At 41.2% G+C, this 20,321-nt stretch overlaps 1 protein-coding gene across 1 annotated transcript in view; it reads left to right on the top strand.

Moving 5' to 3' along the window:
* ARHGAP31 (Rho GTPase activating protein 31) overlaps positions 1 to 20,321 on the top strand; it is a 122,068-nt gene that overhangs the window by 60,775 nt on the left and 40,972 nt on the right. Inside the window, exons 2-3 of the mRNA XM_040250962.1 lie at positions 9,821 to 9,923; positions 12,373 to 12,517. Of these exons, the coding sequence (XP_040106896.1) occupies positions 9,821 to 9,923; positions 12,373 to 12,517 (248 nt within the window). The remainder of the gene's footprint in view (positions 1 to 9,820; positions 9,924 to 12,372; positions 12,518 to 20,321) is intronic.

Raw genomic sequence — 20,321 nt, 5'->3', positions numbered from 1 at the left:
GATGGTTTCAGAGTAGGGGGGCTTTATCATAGTGTTTTAGAAAGGTGTTTCTGGCAGTGGAGCTCAAGACAGAACAGTCTTCCTTAGCTGTCAAAACTCCCCCAGTTTACCTGAATTTACCTTCCCCTCCACCGGACAGGTCTAGTCAGCATTCCTGGAATTCACCACATTATTTCTTGTTTTCCTACCTTGTTTATACCATTCTCTGCCCTAGCTCCCATCAGAAAGTGGGTAACGTTCACAAAGTGCTTATTATATGCTGGCAGCTTACCTAAGCTTTCTGCGTATATCGCAGTATATATTGCATCACATTGTATCTAATCACATCACAGCATCTCAAATCACCCTCTGGGAACCAATGTCAGAGTTCTTATTGCATAGCCTTGTAGGTCCTTCTTTATCCGGTGATCTCACAGCATCATGAGGCGCCGGGGTGAGGTTCTGCCTCAGTCCTCTTTAATGAATTTCCTCTGTCACTGTCAGCCCTCTGTAATGCACACAATTTCCTGTTCTTGATCAACACCTAGAAACCCTGCCTGACTTCCCCCATCTTTGTGTAATCTTTTTAGAAGAAATGCTGTCACATTTTTGTGCCTCTCAAGGGCACTTAAATATTTTGCTTGGTCTTTTCCTACTGGCTGAGTTGCTTAACGCCTCTGAACTTCAGTTTCCTTGTTTATTAATATAAAACAAGGACATACCTTCCTCAGAAAGTGGTTGGGAGGATTGCACTGAGTATAAATAATGCGTGAAAGTGGTGAGCCCAGGGGTCTGCACATAGTAAGTGCACAGGAATTGTCTCTTCCCTTCTTGATTTCTCGTGAGCAAAGATCTTATTCGCCTTTTTGTCCCTTAGGCTGGATAGACTCTCAGTACATGTGCTTTTGATGGAAGAAGAATCACTGTCACTGGAAGCAGTGGGCATATCAGTAGTAGAGACCAGAGGGCTCAGGTGGGATGAGTGAGGGTGTGGGCCAGAGGGAGGACCTGGACACTTCTGTGGGAAAGAACCGTCTTGATTTGGGAGCTGAGAGCCGGGAGGGGAGAAGAGGGGCCTCTAGGATGCAGTCTGACGTCAGCAGCCTCACCTGGCAGTGGAGCAGAGTTAGTCCTTGGCCCCACCAGGGCAGCAGGTTAGGCAAATACTTCTATTTACCTCCCAGGGCCATTGGGAAGGACTTCAACAAACATACAGAAATTGCCTCACTAACTTTAGAAAACCCTTTGGCTTCTTTACTGAAACTTATTAAAAAAAAAAAAAAAAAACCCATTCTTTAAAAAAATTATTTGTACCGCATCCTCACTACAGAAAATTCAGAAAAGCAAAATAAAGAATATAGAAAAGTAAAAACATGCTATTAACTTTTCAGCGTGTGTCTCTTTTACTGTTTAAGATACTGGGGAATGTTGTGGTGTAAAAGGGACAGTGCAGTCACTCTTTGCTCTTTATATTTGTGTATCTTTTTCATTTTTTATTCTTTTCCCCAGGTTTTATTGAGATATAATTGATGGGTGTGTAACTGTGCTTAGTTGTGTCCAACTCTTTGCAACCCCATGGACTGTAGCCTGCCAGGCTCCTCTGTCCGTGGAATTTTCCAGGCAAGGATACTGGAGCAGGTTGCCATTTCCTCCTCCAGGGGATCTTCCCAAACCAGGGACTGAACCCACGTCTCCTACATTAGCAGGTCGATTCTTTACCAGTAAGCCATCTGGGAAGCCAGTAATTGACATACTCCACTGTATTTCAGTTTAATGTGTACAGCATAATAATTTGACTTACATATATTGAGAAATGATTACCACAGTAAGTGTGGTTAGCACTCATCATCTCGTATAGATACAATATAAAGAGAAAGAAAAGAAAAAATTTTTTCCTTATGATGAGAACACTTAGGATTTACTCTTTTAATTTTCATATATAATGTACAGCAATGTTAACTCTAATCTTCATACTGTCCATTATAACTCTAGTACTTATGTATCTTGTGATTGGAAATTTTTACCTTTTGACCACCTTTCTCCAATTCCTTCTCTCTACCTTCCGCATCCCTGCCTCTGGTAGCCACAAATCTGATCTTTTTCTATGAGTCTCTTTTTTTTCTTCTTAGAATCCACATATAAGTGAGATCATACAGTATTTCTCTTTCCCTGTCTGACTTATTTCACTTAGCATCATGCCCTCAAGGTCCATCCGTGTTGTCACAAATGGCAGAATTTCCTTATTTTTATGGCTGAATATTATTCTGTTATATATGTGTGCCACAGCTTATTTATCGGATCATCTTGAGAGACACATGTTGTTTCCATGTCTTGACTATTAATAATGCTACTGTGAACTGGGTGGTGCAGATATCTTGTCAAGTTAGTGGTTTTGTTCCCTTTGGATATATTTCCGTAAGTGTAATTACTAGATCATATGGCAGTTTTGTTAACTTTTTTAACTTTTTGAGGATCCATACTGTTTTTCATAGTGGCTATAGCAGGTTATAATCTCACTAACAGTGCACAGGCATTCCCTTTTCTCCACATCCTTGTCAGCATGTATCTCTTATCTTTTTGATGATGGTCATTCTAACATGAGGTGATATCTCATTATGGTTTTGATTAGCATTTTTCTAGTGGCTAGGGATGTTGAGCATTTTTCATGTATCTGTTGGCCTTTTGTATATTTTCCTTGGAAAAGTGTCCATCCAGATCTTTTCCCCATTTTTTGACTGTATTATTTAGTTTTTTTTACTATGGCGTTGTTTGAGTTCTTTTTGTTTTTTGGATATTTACCTCTTATCAGATACATGGTTTACAAATATTTTTTCCCATTCCATAGGTTGTCTTTTCACTTTGTTGGCTGTTTCTTTGCCGTGCAGAGCTTTTTTAGTTTGATGTAATCCTGCCTGTTTATTTTTTATTTTGTTGCTTGTGCTTTAGATGTCATTGCCAAGACCCATGTCACGGAGCTTTTTTCCTGTGTCTTCTTCTAGGAGTTCCATGGTTTCATGTCTTTAGTCCATTTTAAGTTAATATTGGTGAGTGGTATAAGATACAGGTCTAGTTTGATTTTCAACATGCGAATATCCATTTTTCCCAGACTGTCTTTTCTCCATTGAGTCTTCTTGGCTTCCTTGTCAAATACAATTGACCTAAAGCCATCACCACCATAAGGTAGGGACTGCAATGGTAGAATTTCAGACATTTTCTAGTCAAGGGCAAGGAATCAAACACCTCTCCTTAAATGGTTAAATGGTGCCTCTATACCTGGCCACTAACTCATGGAACCTGTCCTCCTGACAAGGAGGGTTTGAATCAGATAGGTGTACTTGGCATCTACTAGCTGTGTGATGTTGGGCAACTTACATAACCTCTCTGAGAATCATATTTCACATTTTCAAAATCAAGAATTTTACCTGTTTTGTGGATTGGCTATGATTATGGAGAAGGCTACTAAAAGAGAAAAATAGCACCTTATGCAGTACTGTTATTTCATGATACATGAAAAGTGTTTTCTTCTTTGAAGGACCCAGATATCAATGGAGCACTGAAAACTTATCTGGAGAGTAATGACCAATCCCTTGTTTAACAGCACACTTTAAGTGCTTGTGTTTTCAAGGCTATTTTATGAATAAGACAGTGCTATCTTCACTGTCCCTAGAGAGCTCACAACTTAGTGATGGAGATGACATAATTTCAGGCAACACCCAGTACCTAATGCTGGGTTAGAACAGATTTTCAGTATTTGTTGAATTGGGTTTTTATGAAAAAAATTGGGGAAAGGTAATATATTCTTATAGTTCAAAATTCAAAAGTGTAAAAAGTATATAATGAAGAGTCTTTCTCTTACTGATAGCCCTGACTTCAGCTTCCCAGTTCATTTTCCTGCAGGCAACTAAAGTTATCACATTTTTATGTGTCCTTCCATAGATATTTAATGCATGTACAAAGGATTTTATAGCGGTTCTTTTATTCTCTCTTTTTAAAAAACAAATGTTAGCATACTGCTACACTGTTCTGTACCTCATTCTTTTTGCTTAACAGTTTATCTTGGGAGAATGCTTCATGTATATCAGTATATACTTCATGTATATCAGTACATGAAGGTTTCCTCATTCTTTTGATGACTATATAGTATTCCATTATATGGCTATTCCATAATTTATATAAATAGCTTCCTATTGATGGAGTAGCTCATGCTATTACAAATATTGCTGCAGTGAATAACCTTGTATGTAGAGAAATGTTCTGGAATTGGAGTAATGAAAATGTTCTGAAATGTGATGGTTGCTTAACTCTGTCAATATACTGAAAACCACTTAATTGTGTGCTTGAAAAGGGTGAACTTTATGACATTTGATTTGTATCTCAATTTTGTTGAAGGTTAAAAGAACAAAAAAAGAAACTACTCCAAGGAAGACAGGGCATATTTAAACTTTTTTCCCCTTGGAAAATTAGAAAGCAGTTAATTTGCTTTTTGTAAAAAACAGAAAACATTATACTTTAAAAAATAAACACCACAAATTCTATAATTCTACATTAGGCCAGGAGGAAGGGAGTAGAAAGAAGTTAAAACAGAAAGGAGGAATAAGAACTAAAGCCGGTGGCGGGGGGGAGAGGGGGGTGCAATCAAAGAAGGAGAATTGCAGAAGGACAGAGACTTCTTAGCCAAGCCAAGACCCACAGAGGCTGGGAGGAACACAGCACTGGAGTTGGAGTCTCGCGCCTGAGGAAGGAGGGAGCAGAAATACAGAGTGGGAGCTGGCAGAGGGAGAAGCACGGGAGCTGCTCTGACAGCTCTTGGATTCCTGGGGGATGGAAAGCTAGGAAGTTCTCTGCTGACTCCCAAGAATAACAGAAAAGGGATTTAAATCTTTATTTCATCTCTTGAAAAACTGCCTCATTCAAGCACAGCAGAACTACTTGAAGGCCTCCCTCCGTCCCTCCCCTGTGCCCAGCAGAAGAGTCTCAAAGCTTTCTTCCCTGTTCAGCCGCTTGTCTCTCTTTGCCTTTCCCTTTGCAAGTATCAGTTCTTTATCCACCAGTGATCCTTGTTCTTTTCTATTACTTCAATCAAGATGATGAATGTATCCATCATGCCCCAAGTGTTCTCAGCCCCTCTGCAGTCCTGCCTCTTCCTGCTTTCTCCCACTATAAATTGGTTTGCATTTTCTCCAGTTCTGTGTGGATGGAATCATACAGCTTCTGTCACCCATATGCTATATCATTCTTAGTTATTCTTGAGTAGTAGTCCATTGTGTGTTTGCACCACTTGACTTTACCTTGAAGACTAGGGATGCAGCCCCCAGAGAGGAAATGAAATCTGAGCAGCCCAAGACCTTAACAAAAATCTAGAATGGGGAGGGGGGAGTGCCATGTTTCTCTGAAACACAAATGCAGTTTGCATTGTGAAAGAATGTGGCTGCCAAGACCACATAACTGACCAAATAAAACTGTGCTTTCTCCACTCTCCATCGCCAGATCTGGTTAGATCCTGGCCATGCAGAGAGCTGGGGTAGCTTAGCAGACATTACCTCTAGGGGGGATTCAAAGAAATGATTTGACTGCTGGCCTTTTCTTCCCTAAACCCTTGAAGAGGTTCAGTATTGAGGAGACTACCCCCACATGTATTTGCAAGTATACAATGTATTTTAGTTGTACCAAGTTGGATCCAATGAAACAAAGGACTTTAAAACATTTGTAAACTGTAAAGCGTAAATCAAAGAGCTCTTTTCCATCATAGAAAACCACCAAGATTTATTTTGTACTCAAATTAAAATTTAACGTTTAAGGTCGCTGATCCAGAAAAAACAGAACAAGAAAGGGACTTAGAGAACCATCAGTGCAACAATTCGAAGAAGTTACAGCATTATATCATAATCAGCAACTGTGTGCCCCTCTGTAGGAGGAGACTTGAAGTTCTTTGGGTCCATGGTAATCCCCACAGAACTAGCTCTGTGACTCCAACCTCCAACAGCAACCTAAATAGACAATGGACACTTTCTTTCCATCTCTAACTACTCAGCTATTTTGTTTCAATCTTTTATCCTGTCCAGAATCCTAGGTTGTCCCCAATTTTATTGGACCCCAGGAACAATAGTCTAAAGAATTCTGAGACTTTGAGACTAAACTCTTAGTGAGCCCCTGAAATATCACCAGTCAGTTAGAGCATTGCTACCCTGAGCACGGGCTACAGATTGGCTGTATCTCAGTCACCTGGGAATTCATCAGAAACGCAGATTCTTGACCCCCACCCTCCCGTTGGAATCTGCATGTTCACAAGATCCCAGGGGGTTGTATCCATGTTCCAGTATGAGGATCACTGGTCTAGACCGTGATTCTTCAGCTTCAGTGTTGAGGCACTTGCGAGGCAGCTACTGCTGCTGGCCCTCTTCGGGACCACAGTCTGAGAAGTGCTCTGCTCTGGCTCTAGAGCTGGATGGTTACAGAGGTCAAGTGGCTCCTTTCCCATTCACTGTGAGTGATGGAGAATTCCTGCGTCTTCCAACTTGACCCGAGACGAGAATCCAGGAAGGCCAGCGCTCCTCAGGGACTGGGACCATGGCCTTTTCCCTTGGATTGTTTTAAAATTGCCTCCTGTTTAAACAGAGCTGTGGACAAGAGGTTCTAGGACCTCTGTACCGAAGCCAGAGTAAATTCACGGCAGAGGCTCCATCCGGGAATGTGTTTTCCTCACCTTGAAAACAAACAGAGCCTGAGGGGCTGCGGCAGAGTGCCCTGGTGCTGGGAGGTGGCTCTCTGAGAAGGGGATAAGACAGACTTGTGGCCCTGCACTGCCCTTCTGTGGAGTGCTCTTTATAAAGGCCCTTCGAGGCTGAGGCTTTTTTTGAGTCCTCCTTGGGGCTGTCCCCAAGCTGTCCAGTCCACCAGCGCCCTGCAACAGCCATAGTCCTTGGTATGGACACACACTGAGAAACATCAAGGGCATGCACGGTTCAGAAATCTAACAAAATCTGTACCCTGTTGGGTGCCACTGCCTTTGTTTTATGAAGATACACCTCAGTGCGTGGAAAAATGGCGTCAGGTGAGCAAAATCACTTCAAATAGAAACACTGAACCATAGAGGGATGCAAAACCCCTTCCGCATAGTGGAGGTGAATGTGAACTTGTAAGCCCTTGGTCAGCTCTGCCCCACTGCCTACCAGATAGGAGGTAGCACAGTTTTCACCAAGACTGCATCTCACAAATGATAAGCTTACATCATACAGAAGCTTCAAACAGAAACAACTGGATTGTAGAATGCATACTGTATTCCAGGGTCTGTGCTAAGTGTTAACAGTTATTATTTCAGTCCTAGCTATGAGGTTGTTATCACTGTTATCCTTATTTTACAGGTGTGGAAATTAAGAAACAGAGTTACTGCATATTTTGCCCAAGGTTACAAAAGGCACTTTGGAGTCCAAAGCTGGACTCTCCATCATAGCCACCCGTGGCAGGCTACAGAACAACAGCTTGGTGTGGTGGAGAGGGTCAACCTGTTGTGCACAATAGGGATCTGTTTTTAAACAAGACAAGTTTTTTAAGCATTGGAACTCTGCTTGCCATTTACTTATTTATTTATAAAATATATTTAGAGGCACAAGGGTAGGAGACAAAAATTTCACCAAGAACCTTTTTCATAAACTAAATGAAAGTAAAGCTCTTCTGCTTGAAGCCAGGCGGGGACTCTGGACCCCTGCCCACACTCACAGCCCCTCATGTACCACACCCCACTCCCACCCTGTATTCATTCACAGGGGGTGGTTCCACCTCTGTGGTCTCTGGCCTCAATAGTTCCAAGTACAAGTTCACTCCCTGCCCTCTTTCCACCTGGGGTAGGTTGGTCATGAATGACAGGGTGTGTCCTGGAGTGGAAAGGCTCTGGAGATGCATGGTCTTTGAAAGGTGGGTGGGATATGGTAAGTACGATGAGTTTTACTTAGCACCTAAAATGATTAGTAGTTGAAATGGTGGGGGAGTTGTGTGGAAAGTGTTGTAATAGAGAATCCAGGAAGAATGTTGAGTCTGAATGCCTAGTATCTACTCATGTAAAGGTCCAGTCCAGCTTGGCATTGTGTGCAGGTGTGATCAAGTGCATTAAGCACTGATAGATTGATATTAGTCTAATCTAAGAAGAAAAGTTATGACCAACCTAGACAGCATATTCAAAAGCAGAGACATTACTTTGCCGACTAAGGTCCATCTAGTCAAGGCTATGGTTTTTCCTGTGGTCATGTATGGATGTGAGAGTTGGACTATGAAGAAGGCTGAGTGCCGAAGAATTGATGCTTTTGAACTGTGGTGTTGGAGAAGACTCTTGAGAGTCCCTTGGACTGCAAGGAGATCCAACCAGTCCATTCTGAAGGAGATCAACCCTGGGATTTCTTTGGAAGGAATGATGCTAAAGCTGAAGCTCCAGTACTTTGGCCACCTCATGCGAAGGTTTGACTCATTGGAAAAGACTCTGATGCTGGGAGGGATTGGGGGCAGGAGGAGAAGGGGACAACAGAGGATGAGATGGCTGGATGGCATCACGGACTCGATGGACGTGAGTCTGAGTGAACTCTGGGAGATGGTGATGGACAGGGAGGCCTGATGTGCTGTGATTCATGGGGTCGCAAAGAGTCGGACACGACTGAGCGACTGAACTGAACTGAAGATATTAATGGATTGTGTATGTTTTGGGGGAGTGAGCACAGCACAGTAATGGAGTTTCCATCCTACCTCTATGCCGAAAGACTTCAGCACCCGGGGCTTTGATAGTTCCATACCATCCACAGCACGCTCACAGAGGGACCTCAGGTGGATCTGCCCAAGGACCAAAGTGGCAAGTCATGGAGTCTCTCCATGCCATCCAGAGGGCTTGTGGCTTCCATTCTGGGTCACTGAGCTGGCTGAGCTGATCAGGTCCAGCCCTGAGGAGAGAACAGCATAGCCACACTCTTTTACCCAGACATTGGACTTATGGAGTGGCAGGAACTCAAGAGGCCATGTTGGTCCCTTTTATGAGGTCCATTCAGTCAATGACTCTTTGACCCATTTGGTGGTGGTGAAGTGAGGGGTGGTTCTCACCTTTAAAAAGAAAACCGTTTAACTTTTAAATCACCTTTAACATTCTGGCAAATATTCTTCCAGTCTTTTTTCCCTTTGCTGTTTTCTAAACATAGCTGAATTCACAACATATATTTGATTTTGTGCCTTTTCTTTCACCTGTCTACATCATAGTTAGACAGGTACATCATAAGCATTTTTCCATATGTTAATTACATTTTACAAGCAACAAGTACTCTTAAGCGAGGTAAATAAATTTACCTGCCGCTTGGCTTCCTCATGTGTAGAATAGGCAATAGTTCTCTAATTTTATCACAGAGGTCACCTGGAAGGCTTTTTAAAATACAGATTGCTGAGCACCACCTCCAGAATTTCCAGTTCAGTGGGTCTGGAGTGGGGCCTGGGGATCTGCACTCCCAGCAAGTTCCGAGGAGAGGTTGGTGCTGTTGGTCAGGAGACCACACTGGGAGAATCAGTGCAATGAGGAGACTGACTTGTGGGATTTCCAAGGTCACCGCTGGTTTCAAAAATCCAAGTGTTTGCATATTTTTCAAATTCTTTAAGACCTAACTCTTAAAACACACGCATTTTCCAACTTTAACAAAACCCTATGATTTTTTTTTTAAATACCAAAGAACATCATCTCCCATTTAAACGTAATTGTTTCCACTTATAACTCATATGCGTTCCTTACTTCTCTTTAAAGTTACCTGGATTTTTAAAAGCCTGTCTCTAAAAGACTGTCAGACTTAAACGTAATGCTTTTTTCTTTTCCTTTGCATAGTTCCATATGTATTGAAGAGCTGTGCAGAATTTATAGAGACTCACGGCATCGTGGATGGAATTTACCGGCTTTCAGGAGTCACCTCAAACATACAACGGCTAAGGTAAGCCCAAGAATCGCCCCCAAAGAATTCTCCCATGATCCTTCCTCTGTCCATACGTTTATCTGCCAGTGTTGGGAGTACTGAAAACTGAAGGGATTGAGGGAAGGATGTCAGGGCACAAGATCAAGTGCTAATGTTTTCAGATGCCTAACTGTTCTTAATCTAATCAGGAAGCTCAGTCTGATGTAATTCCTTCCAGCAGAAACTCCTGAGGGCTTTTAATCTGTTCCTATGTCTTGCACCAGATTTATTCTTCTTAGGTGGATTCAGCTGAACTCAAATGATTTAAATTACAAGTTGGGAAAAAATGATTTATTATTACTCACTTGCCTATCCAAAGCTCAGATCCCATACCATTACATGGTATTCAGAACTTAGAGGTCAGTGTGAGTTTTCTGTTGACACACACTCAACATTTGATAATTTCATCTGGTTCGAAAAATCAGAAGTCTGCCTGGTTGTGCATTTCTCTAACTGATGCCTATATTTTTGAAATTACTCATACGGGACCTATTTCCAATTCTATGGATTTATCCTAAACAATTCTAAAATGTATCCCAGAATTTTTTGAGTTAAAAGGATGGTAATCTTCAAATATATATTGATATTATAGCTGTAAAATAAAAGTAGTATATGTAGTGTATATATAGAATATATACATTACATACAATATAGGCACTAGTGGTAAAGAACTTGCCTGCCAATGCAGGAGACATAAGAGATGTGGCTTCGATCCCTGAATCTGGAAGATCCCCTGGAGGAGGACATGGCAACCCACTCCAGTATTCTTGCCTGGAAAAGCCTATGGACAGAAGAGCCTGGTGGCCACAGTCCAGCATCACAAAGAGCTGGACACGACTGAAGTGACTTAGCACACACACATAGGTATATATATAGAATGTATACCATATATATAATATATATAGTGTACTAGGACTGAAATAATAGGTTTATGTATTTTAAAGATTGTTCTTTAATACAAAAGAATACATTTTAATATATTTATTATATATTCTTTAGTTACAAATATAGACTTTTAAAATAAAACATTGTTACAGGATTAATGTGTCAATTTTACACTGTCCAGGTAAGTCATTTTTATCTTCCTCCTATTCAGTTTTCTGCCCCTCCTCCTCAAATCTCAATTGTCATAAAACTATACCACAGGAATAAAACATCCTTTTTACTCCCGGAGAAGTGATAACTATTTTAAAAATAGCTGTTTTTTTGCAGCCATAGATTTTAACACATCTGTGTGCTTACATCAGTTCACTGATTTACTCACGTGATATTTTTCAGAGTTTCAACAGCAAGTACTGGTTTACTCTCAGCTCTGAAGCATACTACACAGAAGGTGGTATTGTGGAAGGACACTTGGACAATGGCCAATTCTTTTTCACTTAAGGGCTGACCTTAGCCTTGACAAGGGAGATTTTTGGCTAACTAGATGAATAAGCTCTAAGTTGTTTGTGTTCTGCCCTTGTAAAAAAAACACATGCCTGTGAATTTATGAGGCCACTGCATGGTTTTCTTTTCAAGGCCTCACTCAGTCCTTTTCAGGTTCTGGCAGCATCAGGGATTTCCCTTCTCTTTGTTAAAGGGCAGAACCACAAGAGAAGGGGCAGCAAGCTGTTGCCAGATGCTGGTTTTGAGAGTCCAGTTGCCACTGTCACCTCTTGCCTGACTAAATGAATACTCTCAAAAAACCTAACTTCTCTTCTGTATTAATGCTCAGATTTATCATCTTTTAAATAAATTTTTAACTTGCAAGTATATACCATTTGAGGCAGTATATTCAATAATCATGCTCAGAAATGTTTTTTCAGTTAGAAATGAGGCCTGGAATCTGATGATGTTCTCAAACACCCCACTATAGAGTGTTTAAGTAGATATTTATAAGCTTTTTGCCCTGTGGGAGTCACTGTCAGGCAGCCTAGAAGTTTCCACTCAGTATCAAAGAGAGAGTTGATTGAAGTTCTCAGACCTTGAGTTTGAGTCTCCAGATAAAACAAGTTGGCTGACATGAATATGTGGACATGAATGATAACAATCTGACTCACCCTGGGTTTGGTTTCTCCTCCAAGAGAGAGAAGTTCATTTAGAACAATATTTTGGAAAAACTGAAATCTCAACAGGGTTTTTGGGAGATTGTTTTCATATTTCTTCACTGTTCACGATTGAAACTACAGACATAATGCCATTAGGAATCCATTCGTAAATGGGATTATATCTTTCTCATTACAGCAGCTTCTGCAGGGATGACCCAGACCTAAAGTGGAAATCTTTTGTAGCTTTCTTGGGCCTGGAATAGAAGGTCTTTTTGAATCAAGGTCAAAAATATGGTCAGATCAGCAGTTTAGGGTCTGTTCACCCTCTAAGCAGCCCAAGTAGCTGCTGACATGGAACACATGTTCCTGGGATTGTTATGTCTCTGTCTGTGTTGTTTCAGGCAGGAGTTTGGCTCAGATCAATGTCCAGATCTGACAAGGGAAGTGTACCTCCAGGACATCCACTGTGTGGGCTCCCTCTGCAAGCTTTACTTTCGGGAGCTGCCCAACCCCCTCCTGACTTATGAGCTCTATGAGAAATTCACAGTAAGTGTTTGGATTTCCATTATGGTTACTGGGTGGGATGCATGGATGGGCCAAAGAAAGTTTCAGCACTAAAATTTCAATAATAATACTTACCAGCTGGTTGCCATTATTTTGGTGATGGAATTAGGATGGTATTGTGAGGAAAGCAGGGTGATGGCACTATTTGCTATATCTTTCCTATCTTAAACTTTCAGAATGTTTGTTTGCTTACATGAGCTAGTTTAAACCATCTCCATATTTATGTAACCAAATGTGCGTCCATAGATAGGAAGGAAACAAAGAAGCAGAGAATGAAGTGACTGGCCCAAGGTCACACTCTATCCCCAAACAGAATAGGAACCTGAGACTTCAGATGCTACCCTCATGGTTAATTCATTTCAGGCTGTTTCTTTGGTGTTTCTGTTGGGAGTTGTATAAAGAGGTGGGTGGGTAGAGAGGGGAGAGAGAATTAAACAGAAATCAAGAGAGAGGTCAGAAAGCTGAGGAGAGAGAAGATTCTGGAAAAAGCAGCTAAGAGGGAGTGTAGATTGGGCCAGTGAGTTGGATGGTGGAGGACGAATGGGCAAGAGCAGAACGCCTACCTAGCAGTTGCAGCATCACCAAATCCCACCCCCACAGGAAAAGGAGAATAAATGCTTAGAGCATGTCTGTAGTGTCAGCCTTAAAAATAGGGCTTGAACATTTGGCTGTGATGGGGGTGGGGGAAGTGCTGAGTAGGTGAAGAGTTGGGTTTAACCAAGGTTGAGGCTCAGCTAGAAAAAGAGAGGGAGGGAGATCAGAGTGTGTGCAAGCAAGTGATTGAAATAATTGACCATAGAATTTTGTCTGGATAAGAAGAGACAGGAGGGCCTAAGGCGGGTAACAATGAAAAAAATAGATCAATGGATCATTCATTGCAGTGAAATCAGTAAACTGTTGAAGTAGGGTGGTCAGAGGGGATGTTTGAAATTAAGTTTATGGAAGACTTGCAATTATCGGTAAGGACCAGACCAAGGCTCTAACCATGGGCAAGAATCTTTCTTATGTCTCTTGTAATAAAGCTATTTTGGACATATAAATGTTCTTTAATTTGAAATTACATAGGAGTTAATGAGTGCTATTCACATTTCAGAAGATACCCTTACAGATCTGTCTGTCTGTTTCTCTCTCTGTATCTCCCTTTCTCTCTCCCTACTTTTGTTCCTCAGTACTATTCAATACATTCTGATGTTATGGACAGTGCTAATTCAACAATTTGACCATCCTTCCATGGTAAAAAATAGAGAGAGACACTATTTTTACAGGGTATTATCTCATATACACAGTGATTTCTTAAACCAGATTCCTACTGATGGGTATTTAGACATTTTGTTTCTTAACATTTTACTTTTATCAGCAATGTTATAGTAAACATTTTTGTACATATATCCTTATACTTTTTTCTGTTTATATCCTTATGGAAAAAAATCACAGAAGTAGATTTACTAAGTAAAAGGATCTTATTTAAAATTTTGTTACATGTTGCCAAGCTCTGCAGAGACATAAGAATGTTCTTTTTCCTGCAGCCTTGCCAACACTGAGTATTTTTAATTTACTAAATTATTTCCCAATCTCAATCAACCAAAAATATATCTTTTTGTTGTTTTAATTTGTGCATAAGACTTTCTTGTTTTCTACATAGTTTTAATCTTAGTACAGTATAATAGTTTCATCCTTAAATAAGACTACAACATCACATGTTAAATAGCTGAATGAGTCCAACTTATTTTAATTAAGTTTAATTCTATGATAGTTAGGGATAGATAGGAATTCTTATCTAGAAATTTCAGAAATACAATTTCTTCTTAGATCTTGTTTATAGGGCCAAAACAAAATCCATGTTTCTCTCTCCCTGCTTCTGTTCCCTGACACTGCTAATCATTCTGTCTTCCACAGCAAAAGAAAATATCAAAGCAATGTCACTGTCCACTTGTCATCAAATCTCAAGAGAACTTAACATTGTATTTAGATATAGTTTAAGGACACTAAGAAATAAAAGATGTTTTGTTGTGACAAGTGAGCTCTACATAGGCAGGATCTTGTGACTATTTATCCTTGAATTTATAGTTGAGTAGATTTCTCTAAATCACAGTGATGAATTATGAAAATATAAGCAAACCTTTTCCGGGGACATGGGAACAGCTCTACTACATTGTCACACATTCTTACAATGATTTATTTAAACTTACTTGCACAGATGAAGTGGAATAACATTTCAGTGGAATATAGTAGGATTAGAAAGCTATTAATGAAGTAATGATGATGATGATATCTGCTACTTAGTGCTTACTATATGATAAGCTTCTTACAAATATTATTTCATTCAATCCTCAAAAAAACTCTGTGAAATAGGTTTTACTGTCTCTTACAGATGAGTAAATTGAGGCTCAAGTGACTCTTGCCTGGGTTTGTACAGATAGTAAATGGAAGTAAAGATTTAACATTCTGTCTCAGACTCTGCCACACTGTTTTTAAACTAGATTTAACAGCTCTTAAATAGGCTGAGGTATTAAATAGCTTAATATGAAATACAGAAAACATCCCAAACTAATGAAGGAACAATTCAATAAACAATGTTAGGAAAATTAGCTAAGTGCTGGGAGAGGGGAGAAGTCAAGTTACATTCTTACCACTTAACAGATTTCAGGGTGAAGGATTTTCTAAGAACAAAAGCAAAGGAAAAAAATCACCAAAGACAAATTTAACAAACTAAACTCCATAAATATTAGATTTTTATACATTAAAAATACATTAACAAAATTAAAAGGTGAATGACCAACTATGGAAAACATTTACAATAAAGATGACAGGAGATGAATATTTTTTAATTATATAAAACTCCTACATATCAATAAAGAAGAAAAAACGCACAACACCCTACTAAACAAATGAGCAAAGAACCTCAACAGACAATTTGTAAAGAAACATAGTTATTTAAAAAGTATAAATGTATTAGAAAAAATTGTATTTTCATATTTAAAAAAATTTTTTTAATGTTAGTATTTCACGTTGCCAAGCCTGTGGTGACGCTGGCTCTGTCATAGTTTTCTATTGCAAGTGTAAACTGGCTGGACATCGAGCAAGTCGTTTGAAATTACTATCAAGGGTCCTAAAATGCTCATATTTTTTAATACAGTAATTCTATTCCCAGACTCCATTCTAAGATAATCAGATGTGCACATGAATAATTGATATACAAATATTTCACTGCTGTAGTAACAGTAACAAAATTAGAGAGTATCTACATGTCCAACAATAAGGGAAGGGTTAAATAAATGATAATAAATCTATTGTTTTAAATCCTGTGTAGCTGTGAAAAGTCATATTTCTGAAGACTATTTGCTGACCACAATACAAAGTTAAATGGAAAAAAAGCAGTATATGCAATACATAGGAAGTGATGGCAGTGTTCATTTTTGGTGCTGGGAAGCCCCAGGCAGATTGCTTCTTTTAGGTTTCAATGTAAGTAGGTTAACAGTAGCTATGTCTGGGTGGTGAGATAGCATGTGATTTTTATTTCCTTTAAGTACATGTATTAGTTTTATGTGGCTGCAGTAACAAATTACCACAAGCTTGGTGGCTTAAACAATAGAAGGTTATTCTCTCACAGTTCCGGAGTCCAGAAATCTGAAATCAGTTTCACTGGGCTGATATCAAGGTGTCAGCAGGGCCATGGATCATTACAGAGACTCTAGGGGGAAACCTGTTTCTTGCCTCCTCCAGCTTCTGGTGGCTGCTGGCATGCCTTGGCTTGTGGCCACATCTCTGCTTCCATAGTCTCTCTGCCTTCTTGTCTGTCATTATCTCCTTCTGCCTCCCTCTTTTAAGGGCCCACCAGGTGGCGCTAGTGGTAAAGAATCTGCCTGCCAATGCCGGAGACCCAAGAGATGAGAGTTAGATCCCTGGGTCAGGAAGATCCTCTGGAGAAGGAAATGGCAACCCACTCCTGTATTCTTGCCCGGAGAAGGCAGTGGACAGAGGAGCCTGGTGGGCTATGCAGCTCATGGGGTCGCAAAGAGTCAGACACAACTGAATTGCACACACACATATTGAATAATCCACGAGACTCTCCTTATTTCAAAAGCCTTAATCACACTTGCAAAGACTCTTTTTCCAAATAAGGTAACATTTACAAGTTCTTGAGATTAGGACCTGATATCTTTGGAAGCAACTGTTAAACCTACTATATTTTGTTTTTTCTTAGAAAAAAGTTCATTTTAGGAAAAATTCAATTTAGATCAGATTGATTCAGCTAAAATAATTAAACCCAAGATAGAGAAAAATTGCTTGCTGATTTAGTATTTTTGGAGAAGGCAGTTTAAAGAGGCATTACATTTTGTATTGAAATAACATCTTTGTGTATCCATCTCCCTCATTAAACTGTAAGCCTCCTAAGGACAGAAAGCATATTTATTTTACTGATTTTTGTGCTTCCTTTCCCTGCTCTCCAGCTACTGGAGAATGTTGTGACTCTTGACTAGTAAATATTTGCTGGCAGTTGGTTGGCCCACGCACGTCATCTGAAGTGTCGATGGGGGTGGACCACTGGTATGTGGCATCAGGTAGAGGGTGTGAGCTCAAGATGTCTGCCAATGTGGCAGCAGCCAACTGTCCTGGTTTGCCAGGGACTTGCCCACTTTTAACTCAGAAAAGTCCTGAGTTCCAGGACACTCCTTCTCAGTCGCAGGCAAACCAGGCTGATTGGCCACCTCTTCAGGAGCCGAAAGATGAGGGGAGTTGTCTCAGTAAAGCTGATGCTCCCCACCGAGGAGGTTTGGTCCTCGGATGGTATTGCCCTGGAAGTGTGGCCCAAAGTGGGGCTTTCTGGCATATTTAAATGCAAAGCAAAATACAGATTCGTTCACTTACTCACTTAATGCAACTAACATCTCTTGAGCACCTGCTGTCTATACTAGGCAGGCACAGTTCCAGGTGCTCAGTAAGCAAGTCAGATAAAATCCTTGTTCCCGTGAAAAGTGAAAGTTGCTCAGTTGTGTCCTACTCTTTGCCACCCCATGGAAGTCCATGGAATTCTCCAGGTCAGAATACTGGAGTGGATAGCTTTTCCCTGCACCAGGGAATCTTCCCAACTCAGGGATCAAACCCAGGTCTTCCATATTGCAGATGGATTCTTTACCAGCTGAGCCACAAGGTTCTCATGAAACTTCCTTTTTAATTAAAGAGATAGAGGACGAATAAATCTAACGCATAACTCGATAGTGAGAACTGTTGATAAGCACTATGAAGACCGTTAATGCATGATACAGGCAGAGAGGGCTTCCCTGGGAGCTTAGTGGTAAAGAATCCACCTGCCTGTGCAGGAGACGTAAGAGACACGGATTTGATCCCTGAGTTAGGAAGATCCTCAGATTCCTGAGTTAGGAAATGGTAATCCCCCACAATGTTCTTGGCTGGGAAATTTCCAAGGAGAGAGGAATCTGGTGGGCTGCAAAGAGTCAGAGACAGCTGAGCAACTGAGCACGCACGCATGCACAAGTCAGAGAATGCTGGGGACTGATAATCAAAGGTCTCCTGTGAGGTGATATTTGAACAGAGACAAAGATGAAGCAAGGGAACAAATTGTGCAAGTATCTGGTGGAAGAGGATGCTGAGACGAAATAGCAGGTACCAAGGCCCTTGTCGAGGACATGCCAAGCTTGTTTAAGGGAATGTATGGAGGCCAGCATGGCCCATAGGGAGCAAGCAAGGAGGAAATGATGGGAGACAAGGAATTTAAAGATGGGCCAGGTGCCTGCTGCCACAGGTATGACAAAGACAGGAAGGTATAACAACTCTCTGGAAGATAATGGTGGTTGTTGTCTCTGGAGACTGAGGGTCTGATGTTGGAAGGAAGACACTTCTGTGTATTCCTTTGAATGTGTTGCATTTTAAAAATCTTCTGCATGAATAACTTTTTAACATAATCACTTAAAATAATCAAAAATTACAAAAGTGGCTTTATAATCATTTTTAAATAATTAATACAAAATAAAAGGTAAAAGCTGAGTTGCAGCTGGGGTGCAGTTAGAAGGGACAGACCCGGGTTGCTTATCCATCCTGGGAATGGGGCTGTCTGAGCGCAGGGGCTAAAGTGGTATTCAGGTAAACAGAGGAAACTAGAGCCTGGGCCCGGCCATAGGGGATGGGAGACCAGCCCTCGCCAGAGTCCTCAAAGTTCAGGAAGCTGGTCTTGATACTGACTGGAAGAGAACAAATGGTCCCAGATTCAACCTGGCTTTTTTAAAGTTTAGCCGTCAGCAAGACTGTCCTGGGTAATGCTGAGTGAGATTCTCTTTTAGGCAAAAGATTGGGATGGGCAAAGTGTCAGTCCCCTTCCTTCAGTTGCCCAGTGATGGACTCTGCTGTCCATCTCTTTGGACAGCAAAGAGATGGAAACACAAAGAGATGGAAAAATAGCTTTGCAGTGAGCAGACCCTCTGGGAGAACAATGAAGAGCTAGAGAGCTTCCAAATAGGATTGGGGTGCGAAGGGGAGAAGCTGTGAATAATAAAATGATCCCATATGGGACCTGCAGGCATCAGGGGTGAGCCCACCCAGTCTCTTAGAACAGAGGTGACTAACAGCTTCCTAAAATATTAAAGGAACTTTCCATGAACGCTGTTAAATTGACCTACACCTTTCTTCCTAAGACACACTTTTAGAAAGTAGGGGTGGGGTAGGGGCTTGGGAAGAGGGTGGGTGTATGGCTTTGCAAAGTTCGTCCTCTGTTTGCCAAGATAGGAAGAGAGGCCTCCCCACCCCCCGCCCCGCCCTTCACAGGATAGAATGTAGGAGGGTCCATGCCTCATTCCTTCACCCCTCCTTCCTCTGAGGCTCTCTCCCTTCACTCGCTTTATGAGATTCTCCCTGTCTTGAGAGTCAGGGTCTCCCCCACAAATCTGTTTCCTAAATGACAGAGCCCAGGAAGAGGGCAGAGGTATCAGGTGCTTTCTCTAGGCTCTATTCTGGTCCTCACCCTCTACATCTGCACATCTCAAAAAGCAAGAATTGCGACAGAAATCATATTTATGCCAGCTCCGTTTTGAGGCTTGCAAACCCAGCAGAAGACTGAGACAACTGTGACCCTCTGAGCCCCGAGTTTCTCCCCACTTCTGAGTAGGAAATGAAGTAGAGTTTTCCCACATAGAGATTTTTTGATTGCCTTTGAAAATGGTTAGCTTCTGTGAACGCTTTACTTCAATTAAATAAAAAAGTCAAACAAAAACACGTTGGTGGCCAAAGCTCAGGTATGATGTCCCACTTAGGAAAATGGAGCCAATAGTTGAGCCCTTTTAAAGTGTCTCGATCTGAGTGGGGTTACACGGTTATTATGCATATGAAAGGACTTGGGAAGGTGTATCAGAAGATTTGTGTGTTTATAGTGTAGTAAACCATAATGTAGTGAAAAAACAAAGATGTGACTGCTGACCTTGAACTCAGGTACCGCTCCCATGCGAGCAGTCTTGAGTACTCAGCCATTGGGAGGGGCCCTTGAGCCTGAGCACAGGCAGGATGGATTCACAGGATGGGGTATAGGCGAATCTGTCGGGGAAACCTGTGTTGTGCAGGAGCCCCAGGCAGGCTTGGAATCACACTGCGTGTACTGAAGCCCTTGCCTCTTTTGAGGGCCTGGGCTGAGCTGGGAACCACATACCCACACAGGAAACAACCAGAGAGCAAGTCCGGACAAGGCCGCCAGGTCTCAGGGACAAAGCTCTTATCCTGCTGAGAAGGCACGTCTTCACGTGGTCCCCACTTCCTGGAATCAACAACAGGCTGCCTGGTC

The sequence above is a fragment of the Oryx dammah genome, unplaced genomic scaffold, assembly GCF_014754425.2.
Source record: "Oryx dammah isolate SB20612 unplaced genomic scaffold, SCBI_Odam_1.1 HiC_scaffold_2, whole genome shotgun sequence".
NCBI classification, from domain to species: Eukaryota; Metazoa; Chordata; class Mammalia; order Artiodactyla; family Bovidae; genus Oryx; species Oryx dammah.
The sequence above is the reverse complement of the archived record's forward strand: the minus strand, read 5'-3'. Positions and strand labels throughout refer to the sequence as shown.